At 45.5% G+C, this 14,437-nt stretch overlaps 1 protein-coding gene across 2 annotated transcripts; it reads right to left on the reverse strand.

Annotated features, from left to right (window-relative positions):
- Positions 1 to 1,821: 1,821 nt before the first annotated feature.
- On the reverse strand, positions 1,822 to 14,437 carry LOC139405832 (uncharacterized). Of its 2 annotated transcripts, XM_071148268.1 has the most exons (13): positions 14,248 to 14,437; positions 13,107 to 13,445; positions 12,625 to 12,888; positions 12,284 to 12,319; positions 11,728 to 11,900; positions 11,336 to 11,498; positions 10,445 to 10,506; positions 10,043 to 10,235; positions 3,415 to 3,573; positions 3,143 to 3,216; positions 2,750 to 2,776; positions 2,359 to 2,405; positions 1,822 to 2,069 (listed from the first exon to the last, which is right to left on the reverse strand). In XM_071148268.1, exons 1-13 carry the CDS (start codon positions 14,324 to 14,326, stop codon positions 2,009 to 2,011), a joined length of 1,677 nt encoding a protein of 558 aa, XP_071004369.1. In that variant the 5' UTR covers positions 14,327 to 14,437; the 3' UTR covers positions 1,822 to 2,008. The 2 variants fall into 2 exon arrangements, with proteins under 2 accessions (XP_071004369.1, XP_071004368.1); XM_071148267.1 differs by lacking the exon at positions 12,284 to 12,319 and having other exon boundaries at positions 1,880 to 2,069; positions 14,248 to 14,424.

A 14,437-nucleotide genomic window follows, 5' to 3' on the forward strand; every position in this document is an offset into this window, starting at 1 on the left:
AAAGAGAAATGACAGTCCATCATTACTTTAAGACATGAAGGTCAGTCAATGCGAGAAATTTAAAGAACTTTGAAAGTTTCTTCAAGTGCAGTCACAAAAACCATCAAGCGCTATGTTGAAACTGTCTCTCATGAGGACCATCACAGGAAAGGAAGACCCAGATGTACCTCTGCTGCAGAGGATACGTTCATTAGAGTTACCAGCCTCAGAAATTGCAGCCCAAATAAATTCTTCAGAGTTCAAGTAACAGACACGTCTCAACATCAACTGTTCAGAGGAGACTGCGTCAATCAGGCCTTCATGGTCGAATTACTGCAAAGAAACCACTACTAAAAGACACAAATAAGAAGAGGAGACTTGCTTGGGCCAAGAAACACAAGCAATGGACATTAGACCGGTGGAAATCTGTCCTTTGGTCTGATGAGTCCAAATTTGAGATTTTTGGTTCCAGCCGCTGTGTCTTTGTGAGACGGATGATCTCCGCATGTGTGGTTCCCACCGTGAAGCATAGAGGAGGAGGTGTGATGGTGTGGGTGTGCTTTGTTGGTGACACTGTCAGTGATTTATATAGAATTCAAGGCACACTTAACCAGCGTGGCTACCACAGCATTCTGCAGCGATACGCCATCCCATCTGGTTTGCACTTAGTGGGACTATCATTTGTTTCAACAGGACAATGACCCAAAACACACCTCCAAGCTGTGTAAGGGCTATTTGAACGAGAATGTAGAAAATAGTTTCAAAAAAGAAAAACCCTTGAATGATTAGGTGTGTTCAAACTTTTGACTGGTACTGTATGTATATATATTATACATTTTTTGTACTTTTTGTTACCCCTTTTCTCCCCAATTTTGTGATTTCCAATTGGTAGTTACAGTCTTGTCCCATCGCTGCAACTCCCATACAGACTCAGGAGAGGCGAAACACGACCCTGCCAAGCCGGACTCCTACTTGACACAGTGCCAACTTAACCTGGAAGCCAAATGCACCAATGTGTCAGAGGAAACACCGTCCAACTGGAAATTGTGTCAGCGTGCATGCACCCAGCACACCACAGGAGTTGCTAGAGCGCGATGGGACAAGGACATCCCGGCCGGCCAAACCCTCCCCTTACCTGGACGATGCTGGGACAATTGTGCGCCACCTTATGGTCTTCCGGTCTCGCCCGGCCCCTCGATACAGCCTGGGACCCAACCCGGATCTGTAGTGATGCCTCTGGCACTGTGATGTAGTGCCTTAGACCGCTGCGCCACTCGGGAGGCTATTACATTTATTTTTACTTGCCGATGACAAGCATATGCATAACATGATGCAGCCACCACCATGAAGAGTGGTAGTCAGTGATGTGTTGTGTTTGCCCCAAACATAACGCTTCGTATTCAGGACATAAAGTTAATTTCTATTGCCACATTCCTCTCCGGCAACTGAGTTAAGAAGGACGCCTGTATCTTTGAAATGATTGGGTGCATTGATACACCATCCAAAGTGTAATTAAGAATTTTACCATCCTCAAACAGATATTCAATGTCTGCTTTTATTTATTTTTTACCCATCTACCAATAGGTGCCTTTCTTTGCGAGGCATAGGAAAGCATCCATGGTCTTTGTGGTTGAATCTGTGTTTGAAATTCACTGCTCGACTGAGGGACCTTACAGATAATTGTGTATGTGGGGTACAGAGACGATGTAGTCATTCAAAACTCATGTTAAACACTATTATTGCACACAGACTGAGTCCATGCAACTTATTATGTGACTTGTTAAGCACATTTTTACTCCTGAACTTATTCAGGCTTGCCATAACAAAGGGGTTGAATACTTATTGACTCAACATTTCAGCTTTTCATTTTTATTAATTTCATTTTGACATTATTGGGTATTGTGTGTTGGCTAGTGACATAAAATCTCAATGTAATCAATTTAAATTCAGGCTGTAACACAACAAAATGTGGAAAAAGCCAAGGCACTGTAAATGTCCATATACTGAACAGAGGAGAGATAATATTGCTTCAAGCTTTTGCTGATAAATCCTGCGATGTAGAGGTCTCCAGAAGGCTGCATGATTTGTATCTGAAAAAAGAACACGCTCTTAAAGCACACAGACACTCACAGGTACACACACACAAACGTATGCACCCATCCATGACGTTCTGCACGTCACACCCAAAACCATACACACACACTTCACTGTCAGTGCATTATGTGACATTATGTTACCGACGTGCAGCACCAGGTTGACAGTATCATAGTGATGTTCAGAGTTGATGGGGGTGAGAGGGCCTGTGAAGGGCAGATGGGAAATTGTGACAGAAATGCACACACACACACCACGCATGACCCAGGGCTATTTAATTCTTACCGATCCAATTCCTCATAGACATCATCCTCCCCTCTGGGCTTCAGGTCCTGAGAAGAAGAGGAGAAGAAGAGGACAGAGAGATAGAAGTGGTCGGAGGGAGGGCAAGAGAAGGGAGAAGGGCATAGTACAGCAAGAGATAGGAGGGGAGGAGAAGAAGAGAAAGACAGAGGCATTGTAGAATGAGAGAGGAGAGAGATGGGGAGAAGGGGGTGAAGAGGAGGAAGGGAGAGAGAGACAAGGGGGAGGGAGAGGAGATTACATTTAGAGGCATCCTCCTGGGTGGGATGCGATTGATTTGTTAATATCACTAATGTAAGGCTGACAGTTAAGAACCGACAGGTTTTTCTGAACCACAGGACTGATGGGTGGAGAACAGAACACAATAACTCACCATGTACACTGAACTCTGAGGAGAAGTCTATAGGGAGAGAGGAGAGAAAACAGTATTTAATAACCACACTGAACCCTGGGGAGAAGTCTATAGGGAGAGAGGAGAGAAAACAGTGTTCAATAACCACACAGAGTGATAGAGAGAGAGAGAGAGAGAGAGAGAGAGGGGAATAGGGGGGGGGTAGAGAAAGGGTGAGACAGGGAGTTAGATGAGGGGTAAAGAAGAAGAAGCGGGGAAACAAAGGAAAACAAAGAGAGAAGAAGAAAGAGACAGAAACAGAGGGCCAGAGACAGGAAATGAAATGGTGGGGAGACAGGAGGAGGAGAGAGAGAGGGAGAAGAAAACAGAGATTCATCAGAGTATTGAGATACAGAGAAGGCATGAATCCATCACCTGTCTGACATCCTCAGGATTCTCATAGATATTTTCCACTTCCCCAGAGTAGTGGGAGAGAGACTGTTCAATACCTGTGGAGAAACACACACACACACACACACACACACACACACACACACACACACACACACACACACACACACACACACACACACACACACACACACACACACACACACACAGATCACTCACTGGACTTGACAGGTCCAGAGATGGAGAGAACACGAAGGAAGTAGGGATGTCAGAAAAGAAAACGCCGGAAGACTCACCACGGCGAGAAATGTCTTTCTGTCTCCATAGCAACACACCAGCAACCGCGGCAACCAGGGGCACCAGGAGTAATAAAGCAGAGAGGAGGGAGGGAAGGAGCGAGGCACTGTTGCTCTCTGGGTGAGGAAGAGAGATAGAGGTAGTGCTCTCTGTGTTCTCTGAGAGAAGAGGACAGAAAGAAGTGAGAAAGAGAAAAAGAGAATAAGTTAATGAGTGTTGTATGAATTAAATACTTGTACATCAACAGTGTGGTCTCATTCCCAGCAGGGGGCAGGCCTGATCCCTGGTTTAGCTCCAGAGAGGTCCTGTCTAAATAGCGAAAGACAAAATGGGAGGGTGAGTCAATGTGGGTATGTTGAAATGTCTAACTCCTTATCATGGCAAGACACTCAGTATTATTCACACTCCATACAGTACTCTGGATGAAATAGAACGATGAAAGAGAAAGTTGGGAGGGGAGACACGGAATTATTACATGACATAACCATGTGATTAGCTCATGATATTCAAATGAGCCATTTGTAGACTGACAAAGCACCACATGCGACATGAATACAGTTATCTGGTGTGTTTGCATGGTGAGGTGAGGTGACATCATTCATGCAAACACAGCCACAGGGAGACATGGGAGCTGTGTGGGAGGTGTCAGTTACCACAGTGACAACTACCTGCTCACAAGCATCTAGAATATAAGAGAGACTTTGATGTCACCCATGTAAATCTTCATTTATATATATATCTCTTAATTTGTATACCAGTGATGTGACCATTACTAACATGCTACTGTTAATTATATATTGCTAATTTATGATGATTCTATTGTGAGGTTGAAGTCTTTCTGGATAAAAACAAATCAATTTGATGGCACCCATGTTTTATTTGTACTACATCATCAAGTACCCGCCAACATCAAGTTACACATTCCAAAAACGTCCAGAAGTTTGTTTTTCGTAGAAGTTTCCTTTACAGGCCTTCACCTTGCCCTCCTTTCTTGACTTATACATGGTGCTTCAAATGAATCAATCATGAAGTGCTGTGTGAGGTGTAATTGATTGGTGGGGGTGGTGGTGGTGGTGGTGGTGGTGTGTGTGTGTGTGTGTGTGTGTGTGTGTGTGTGTGTGTGTGTGTGTGTGCGTGTGTGCGTGTGCGTGTGCGTGTGCGTGTGCGTGCGTGTGCGTGCGCGTGCGTGTGCGTGTGTGTGTGTGTGTTGGAATAGTGTGGTGGCAGTGAGCTGACCCCCGGGCCAGGTTGACCTGCTCTGTTCTCAGTGCCAGCTTCTTTAACACTGCATGAATTATGGTCATTTGGTGCATCGAGGTGAGGGGTAAATACCATCACTCCTCAATGGCCTGGGTGCACCTTCACTCCCTCCCTTCCTCTCTGCTCTCCTCTAATTGCCTTTCCCTACACACTTCCCCACATGACAAAATATTATACTCCACACTGTAGTATCCCTCGACCACGTACTTCTTACTATAGAATATTGTAGTACACTGTACTCCACACTGTAGTATTCTTTGATCATGTGTAGTACTTACTATAGAAATGTGTAGTATACTATAGCATACTATACTACACACAGTAGTATCCCTCGATCGTGTATTTCTTACATTATAATGATGTAGTATACTGTAGAATACTATACTACACGCTGTAGTGCTTACTATATAATTTTGTAGTATACTGTAGAATACTATATTACATACTGTAGTATCCAGTCAATCATGTAGTGCTTACTATAAAATTCTGAAGTAAACTGTAGTATACTGTCAAATAATATACTACACACTGTAGTATCTCTCAATCCTGTGTAGTACTTACTATATAATACTTTGTAGAATACTACTGTCAAGACGCTAGCCCTTTCAGTGAATTGGCAAGCAGAGATGTGAACAACCCCCACTCTCCTGTTAGGAGGGGAGGGGCAGTTTTTATGACTTTACAACTACGTCGTAAATTCCTTGCAGAGACTATTGTCTCCCTGACCATGCAGCATGGGAGAGAGAGCGTCACAGTAAAACAAAGGCACTCTCCCACCAAATTCTACTACATCCCAGAATTTGAGAATTGAACAATATTCCTATTTTGGAGAATGTGTAAACGGTCGGTGGAGAAGCCAGCTACGACCCGGTCCATTTCGTTTCATGTTTGTGACCTCATGAAAGACAATACAGCCACATTACCCTAACTCTGTTTATACAGGTTCCTCAGTTACGAGGCTTGCATCTAATTCTTGTATAAAATGAATGAGTAAAAGATTCAACTATTTGCGAAATGATGTAATGTGATGTTAACCTTTAAAATGAGAGAATTGGCCACCCATGTAAAGTTTAACTAAGTCAGTAGCGACACCCAAATTAATAAAGATTGGTTGGAAATGATGAACCAACCCTTTTCCACTCTTGAATAAAAGCCTCGGTGGAACTCAATTCCAAATAACGGCAGGACTTGTCCCCCACGTTGAAAAGTACTAATTCTAATTTCAACTCTACAGACCAGGAAACGTGAGAGCTTGCTCCACACGTGAAATGGTATGAACTCTGAACTATTGATCACCTAAAGAAAAAGTGCATACTAAACTAGCATATATCAGATTGCAGCTGAACATATGCGCAAATCTAGTACGAGAACACTGACTGACGAGGACGAATCTCCAGAGTGAGATGAACCTCTCAGACCATGTGAACCTCTCACACAACATCCCGGAAGAATCTACAAAGGACAATGGCAACATCGACTGGGCAAACCAGAGCCTCACATCACCAGCTCAACTATCGAAGCCAGGTTCACGTAAATACAATGCATTACTTTTCCGAATGAGCGATCTTTAGTGGCATATGTATTTATGTGAGAATAGCTTCCCAGGTCCGATAGAGACCCATGTTCCTTAGTCTTCCTTCCAAAACCCCCTTCTCTTGTCTCTGAATCTATCATGTTATAACCAAACCGTTTTTTGTTAAGTCCACTAGGGACGATATTCACTGTATAATGTTATTATGTATTGTATATTCTGTAATTGTTTAATTATTTAGTAAATAAATAATTGAGCCAATAGGTGTATGGATGATTCACAGTAAAGGCTGGGTTCGTGCAGATAGCCAAGAATTTTATGACGTTTGGAATGAGAACTGATGATAATAATAATAATTACAGAGAATTGATTTGATAAAATAACGGTCTTCACATTTAATGACAAGCCAGAGACACGACACTACAGTTTTATCCACATAAACACTATTGTTTTTTTTACTATAGTAATACTACAGTATTCAATTTGCATATACCCCACCCATTCCCATCCCCCATATCCCAATTTGTGGCGGCAGGTAGCCTAGTGGTTAGAGCGTTGGACTAGTAACTGAAAGGTTGCTAGATCGAATCCCTGAGCTGACAAGGTAAAAATCTGTCGTTTTGCCCCCTGAACAAGGCAGTTAACCCACTGTTCCTAGGCCATCATTGTAAATAAGAATTTGTTCTTAACTGGCTTGTCTAGTTAAATAAAGGATAAATTAAAATTAAAATTGTGCCACCCATGAGTGAGAAACCTACATGCCAAATATAGACTATATGTTGTGTTCCCTACAGGTTATAGAAAAGAGCAGAAGCATTGAACAATCCATTCATATTACAGTCCTACAGGTTATGGAACATTTCCTCTTATAGTATTTGTCCAGTAGGTTTCCTCAAGGGGAATGCACCCACTTCTACATCAAAGATAAAAAAAAAACACTTAGTAAATACTATGGTAATGTCTGCAAAAACACTACAGTGAATATTATAGTATATAAATATAGTAATAGTACAGTATTTATTCCATAGTATACTATATTATTTTCTTATGTGGGTCTATCATCCATCCCTCCCTCTTTCCCTATTTGCTCCCCTCTGTTCCTCTATTATTTCCTCCCATCTCGCTCTCTATCTTTCCCTGCCTCCCATCTCGCTCTCTCTCTTTCCCTGCCTCCCATCTCGCTCTCTCTCTTTCCCTGCCTCCCATCTCGCTCTCTCTCTTTCCCTGCCTCCCATCTCGCTCTCTCTCTTTCCCTGCCTCCCATCTCGCTCTCTCTCTTTCCCTGCCTCCCATCTCACTCTTTCTCTTTCCCTGCCCCCCATCTCGCTCTCTCTCTTTCCCTGCCTCCCATCTCGCTCTCTCTCTTTCCCTGCCTCCCATCTCGCTCTCTCTCTTTCCCTGCCTCCCATCTCGCTCTCTCTCTTTCCCTGCCTCCCATCTCCTCTCTCTCTTTCCCTGCCTCCCATCTCGCTCTCTCTCTTTCCCTGCCTCCCATCTCGCTCTCTCTCTTTCCCTGCCTCCCATCTCGCTCTCTCTCTTTCCCTGCCTCCCATCTCACTCTCTCTCTTTCCCTGCCTCCCATCTCGCTCTCTCTCTTTCCCTGCCTCCCATCTCACTCTCTCTCTTTCCCTGCCTCCCATCTCGCTCTCTCTCTTTCCCTGCCTCCCATCTCACTCTCTCTCTTTCCCTGCCTCCCATCTCACTCTCTCTCTTTCCCTGCCTCCCATCTCCTCTCTTCTCTCCCACATCCCAATAAGAGAGTAAATGGGACCACAAGACCACAATACAACGTTCAATCAGCCCTCACAAACAGCTCATTCTAAATGCAACACTTCCCTTTGCATATCCATTACTCTTGTTAAAACATTGCTTTGTTGTGTGTCATCATCATGGCTCCTCGGTATCAGTGATGTATGGGGGTATTGGTAGTGAGCTCATCCCCATTAGGAGATTCATTCAACTCTCAGATCCTTCTCTGGCTGTGTGTGCTTCCTCAGATACAATGAATGTGAATACATTCCAGAGAGCTGTCCTGGTGTCCTCCCTCACCATTTACACTTATCAACTGAAGAAGTGTGGGGTGTGAAGAGAGGGAGAGAGAGAAAGAGAGAGAGAGTGACACAGACAGACACAGAGAGACAGGGAAACAAATACTATTTGAACCCATGTGGGTCTGGTGGTGATGACAGTGACAACCCATTACCTCCGTTGGGACAGAAGCCATAAACAGTCTGTCACTCAGCCAGGCAGGCACACGGGCGGGCAGGCAGGCAGGCAGGCAGGCAGGCAGGCAGGCAGGCAGGCAGGCAGGCAGGCAGGCAGGCAGGCAGGCAGGCAGGCAGGCAGGCGGGGCTACAAGGTCAGTGCTCTGTGAAGCGTTTTATAGTGGTTGTAGAGCAACTTCAGGTCAACTTGTCTGGCTGTGATAAGCAACAGAACAATGGGTTAAGGATGTAGAATAGGATAGAATGCAATAGAATAGAATAGAATAGGTGAAACAGACTATTAGACTCCCATTCAAAGCAATGCTCTGTGGTGTGTTGCTGGATCAGACATGGTACCATATTGGGTGTCATGTGGACGTTTTCTTCAGTCAATACTTGGCAAATCCTCACGCAGAATTCAGTGCCTTTCTCTGTCTTCTATATGTGTACAATTCTTGTTATTCTCACATTTAAAGTTTATGTGGAGTTTAGAATTGGAATTTAGAGTTCATCCTGCCTATTCCATTTCTGGGCTGATTGGTTAGCTCACAACAGGGCCCTGGAGATAACGAGATGAGAATGGAGTGGGCACACATCCAGCACTGAAGGACTGGAGCGACGGGAGAGAGGGATAAACACAGGCAGGTGTGTTTACATAGCTAACGGATTAGCAGCTGAGCTAGCCTGCTGTTCACTTCTCTCTGTTGGGAAGGGATGTCTGGTGTGCTTAGGATTTAGAGCTGTGATTCCCAACCAGGGGTACTAGGACCCCTGGAGGTACTCGGCCTATCCACAGAGGGTACTTGAGAAGACTCATGAGACCATAGGCCTACTGGTAAAATGCACATGAGGGGGTACTTCAGGGGTACTACGGGCAGAGCAAAATTCTGTTGGTGAAACAGTAACCCAAAAAGGTTGGGAACCACTGATCTAGAGCAGTGTTTCCCACCTCCGGTCCTCTAGTACGCCCAACAGTACACATTTTTATTGTAGCCCCAGACAAGCACACCTGATTCAACCTGGCACTCAAAGAGTTGAATCAGGTGTGCTGTTGGGGACCACTGATAGAGGAGGTTCATGTTCAGTAAGCATGGACTTGGATGAGAGCCTATTTGCTCATAATGATTATAGTGGTATGGGCTATAATGGTGTTAAAGAGCAAAGTCTATTTGAAGCTCTCAAATGGAAACATGCAAACAGATGAGTTACATAACTTCCTGGTTTTACAACTTCTCTGTTTGTATGGTTCCATCTGAGTGGTTTAAATATACTTTCCCCTTCTGTTAATCACTGATGAGAATCACTGATGGGAACTGACCAGGGGCAGACTGGGACCAGAAATCGGCCCTGACATTTCTAACACATCGGCCCAGACCGCCCCTGGAACTGACTGTGTAGGTGCAAGGAAGAAAGGATAAGATGATAGCAAGAAGGAAAGGAAGCATTGTAAAGGGACCTATTTGGACAAACATATAGGCCTATTGTTGGTCCTGCTAGGTACAGTTAGTTGACATTGACCTGAGAAAAGTTTAGCATTTTTAGCATTACCGATTATGGTTAGCATTAGGAGAGGGTAAGCTGATCTTAGATCTATATCTAAAGACCCAAGTTGGACCGTTTGGTTCTCTCCACCTTTCGGGGGCAGTTTGACGGTGTAAACAGCCTTGACCGCCTGTCCGTTCTGCAGCTGCATGGTGCAGGTGTAGTTCCCAGCCGTGTCCTGGGTGGGGGACAGGGGGACCTCGGTGCTGAGGCGACCCGGGCCAGAGGAGCTCCACTTCAGCGTGCGACTCTGGTTCTGGTGGCTCCACACCACCCGCTTCACCTGGTGGATGGAGGAGATGGATTGTGCCTATACAGTGTGTTCTTCATACACCAGGGCCGTGTTCAGGGGACTATGCAATAGTCCAGGTTGTCCTTCCCTGTTTCAGTCAGTTTTCCGTTTTGTGCCTAATGAACTCAGCCACACATCAGCTAACTATCAAAGTGAAGAGATGAGGCATGAATGTTGCCAGTCAGGGGATGGTTACCTACCTGGGAGCGCTCTGTATACTGACACGTCAGGACCAGGGCTGATGGAGAATGTCTGGCTTTCACTGGGATGGAGGGATAGTGAGAAAGGGGGAAGGAGAGGAGAGTGGAAGGCAAGGGAGTAGGAAAGAAAAAGATAATGTGAGGTAGGGATGAGGAGAGAGTGAAGGAAGTACCAATAAGTGGTAGTCAGGGGACAAAAAGAGAAGGGGGCAAGGAGAGGTGGAAGGTGAGTTAGAGGGGGTGGGGTGGATGAAAAGAAAACAATGAGAGAATCAGAGATTGGTCAAAATAATATATATTCATTACACAGAATTGCTTCTAATGTGTCGCCTGATGGTGACTGATGCCCCATGTCTCATCGAACCCCAATGAGGATCAATCTGGGTGTAATCAAGCCCTACAGACACACACGTCTCTGTCAGTGATTACAGTGTTTAATGTGTGCCTCCCACAGCCCTGGTGGGAGAGCGGCAGGTATAATCGTACATAATTACACCCATAATGAGGCAGGTTAAAAATATATGGGTCCGCGGGGCTTTATGTGTGTGTGTGTGTGTGTGTGTGTGTGTGTGTGTGTGTGTGTGTGTGTGTGTGTGTGTGTGTGTGTGTGTGTGTGTGTGTGTGTGTGACAGACGTGTGGAGCAGGGTGACAGTGACAGATCGCTTGGTCATGTCTGAGCAGCTGTGATGGCTGCCAGAGGGACAGTGATTATTAAAGCCTTCCGAGACTACAAAAATGGACAGACAGGTGTGTGAGTATGTGTGTGTGTTTCTGCGTGTGTGGGAGTTGGACAGTATTTTTAGTCTTTGTTTTTATTCATACCGATATCTCTATTTCAGACATAAATGAATCACACTTCTCTCTTCACTCCTCCCTCTTCCCCTCTGTACCTTGGAGGATGCTAAGTAGGGTCCTCTGGCTGAACGCGTTGTCATTGAGGAAGACCTCACACGTGTAGAGGCCTCCGTCATTCAGCCCCGGGCTCAGCAGGAAGGAGAAGAAACCCTCTTTTGGGGTAGACAATGGCCCGTCCAGGCTCAGCTGGGCATGAGTCTAGATCAATCAAATTAATTCAATCACATTCATTTATAAAGGCTCTTTTTACATCAGCATTTGTCATAAAGTGCTTTTACAGTAACCCGGCCTGGACCCTGTGGAGCAGGCAGAAACAGAAGCACTGTAGCTAGGAAAACCCCCTTGAAGGAAGAAACCTGTAGAGGAACTCAGTTGAAACGCACGCAAGCTTGAACACACACACACACACACCCTCTTCTGGGTGTACCTTGCTCTGCTCTGTGCGGTCCCTCCAGCGGTCGTACCCGTAGACCAGGGTTGTGGTGTTGATGTTTCTGCTGTCTGGGGGCTTCCAATAGAGCAGGACATAGTCGCCCCGCATCGGAGGGCAGGCGAGGGTGAGAGGGGTCTGGGTGAGACTGGCCATAGAGATCTGAGCACCTAGGGAGGGGGAGAGGAGAGGGAGGGGGAGGGAGAGAGAGAAAGAGAGAACGGGGGGAATTGAGAGAGAACGTGAGAGATAAGAAGAGAGAGTGGTGGGGGGATGGTGAGAGAAATATGTGGGGAAGATTGTGGGGTTGAGAGTATTAGAGAGGAGGATGAGTGACAGAGATGGCAGTTTGGAGAGGAACAGAACAGACAGAGGAAAAGAAAGAGAGATAGAGAGAGAGGTGCACAGCAGCAACAGGGATTATGTCGTTATGTTTCTGAGAGAGAGCTGGTCCCTCAGTAAGGTCAATTTGTATTGTGCTGCTTGATCCAGAGGCTGCTGACTCTGTGTTTTAGCTAGACTAGAGTCTACTGTACATGGTGACGACACTCACTATGGCTTATATTGGTGAACGAGGCCACATTCATACCTAGAAAGAGAGAGAGAGAGAGAGGGTGAGCGGGAGAGGGTGGGAGGGAGCGAGAGAGGGAGGAAGAACGGCAGAGAGGGAACAAGGGAGTGAGAGAGATAAAGGGACAGAAATAAAGCATTTGGGTTAGTGTGGGAGCAGTTGTTATAGTGGGAGCACATATAAATACTAGTCAATTACATAACAAGGCCAATACAATGCCGATCTAAATACAATGCTTTACTTGGAGTATTGAGATTCATCCCAGATTTCAATTATGTCACTACATCCTTTCCTGCCTCTCTCCACCCCCCGTCATATCTCACCATCCACGCGGAGGTCCACAGTGAAGGGGAACATAGGGGAGCTGCTGTTACCCCTTGGGTACACCTGGCAGATGTATACCCCCTGGTCAGTGAGGCGTATCTGGGGCAGCTTGGCAACACCCCCCCCTGACCTCTTTGCCAATCGTAGCGGCGTCCCGCCAGGGGACAGCCAGGTTACCTCGGAAACGGTGGAGGCGGGGGACACTTCTGCCATCAGACGCAGTGTGCTGTGGTGAGGGAGAGTGGCTGAAGGAAAGATAGAGACTGGGACCGATGTAGGAGGTAGGAAATAGGAGGAACGAAAGAAGAGATAAAAAACATGTGGGATATTGATACTACAGTCTGACCTGATTGTGTCAAATAAAGTGTGCATGGGAAATTATTTACACAAAATATTTGTATCAATACCATCACAACTGTATATTACATGTATATGGACATACTATAATGGTAGGTTTGTGTACAGGACCAGAGTTCTATACCTGTGAGGATGGCTAATAGTATGATATTCTCTCTCAGTTTCTTCTCTTGCTGTTTAATCAGACAGGAGTAGCGACCCTTGTCCTCCATTTTGGGGACAAACAGTAGAGAGAAGTCCCCAGTTTCCTGAAAGTTTGAGTCAACCAATTGCATGGAAGCCTTTGAGGCTGCGCCCGAGAACTGCTGCCTCTCATTGGCTGAGAGGACCAGTTTCCAGTGGTCCACCCCGGGAGACTTCATCTTCCAATTAATGCTCACAGAGCCCGTGAGAGGCCAATCAACACAGGGTAAGGTGACTTCCCTGCCAACCATTGTCACGACGACATCACTCCAGTCAGGGTCTGATGACGACAAAAAACGCACACAAAAACAAGTGAGTGAAATAGTGATAGGTCTAACCTTCCAGTGGGCTTACAGGGGAACTCCTGCCATGGCTGCTCACACCTATCCGGCTCTATGTGCTCTGTAAAAACGTAAGGTGCTAGTAGAAGGGGTTGCAGTTGGATCAGGCTCTGGCCTCACTACTGATAGATGAGACCTGAGGAGATAAGAGGTGACTAGTTCTGGAGCCACAATCAACACTCAGACTTAACCCAGAGACGCTCATCTCTGCTTCCAGGGGACTCTCAAATGGCACCCTACTTCTTAGAGCCCTGCTCCAAAGTAGTGCACTATATAGGTAATAGAGTGCCAGTTCGAACGCAACCCAGGTTTCCTTTATAATCAGTAACTGATTTAGATCAGGAAGAGCCAGTGTGTTGTGGACTCTTTAAGCCTAATCAATGGCATTAATGGACCAATTAAACGCCAAGGAGAGTTGAGAGCCAGCCAGACTGGACGGATTAGAGGTGTGTATCCCTGCTTTGACCTCCAAATGACAGGAATATTTCTAAAACTCTACTGAAATACTACCTTATTTATAAAATACTACCTTATTTATAAAATACTACCTTGATTATTTTCTATGTTATGTCTTCCATATGCTTTCTGATAAAAGATCCACTGATCCACTGAAGGATCCCACATTAGTTTTCAGCTTCAAAACGAGTGGGTAACCCAGTCACAACAGTTGTATGGGAGAATAATTGCAAGTGAAGGTTATTTGTGCGATGTCCGCTATCAATGGTTAAAATTTCGCCATACCTTTAGTGGTCGTGTCAGATTGAGTGATGAGCATCGCTGAAGAAGAAATAAGAACAAAGAGGAGCCATCTAAACTCCATGGTCCAAGCGGAGGCAGCTGAGCAGGTGTTAAGTCAACTCACACACAGACCAACACACACTCTCCACTAGCACCCACCACCACCACAAACAACAACACCCTTCTCATCTCC

Source organism: Oncorhynchus clarkii, chromosome 3, assembly GCF_045791955.1.
Source record: "Oncorhynchus clarkii lewisi isolate Uvic-CL-2024 chromosome 3, UVic_Ocla_1.0, whole genome shotgun sequence".
Classification (NCBI taxonomy): domain Eukaryota; kingdom Metazoa; phylum Chordata; class Actinopteri; order Salmoniformes; family Salmonidae; genus Oncorhynchus; species Oncorhynchus clarkii.

Excerpts from the sequence above, each read along its gene's own strand:
- LOC139405832 (XM_071148268.1), bottom strand. The coding sequence starts at position 14,326 with ATGGAGTTTAGATGGCTCCTCTTTGTTCTTATTTCTTCTTCAGCGATG. Across the intron at positions 11,901-12,283 it reads GTTCACCAATATAAGCCATA|GTGCTCAGATCTCTATGGCC; the intron begins GTGAGTGTCGTC and ends CCCCCTCCCTAG. Across the intron at positions 3,217-3,414 it reads GAAAGACATTTCTCGCCGTG|GTATTGAACAGTCTCTCTCC; the intron begins GTGAGTCTTCCG and ends GTTTCTCCACAG.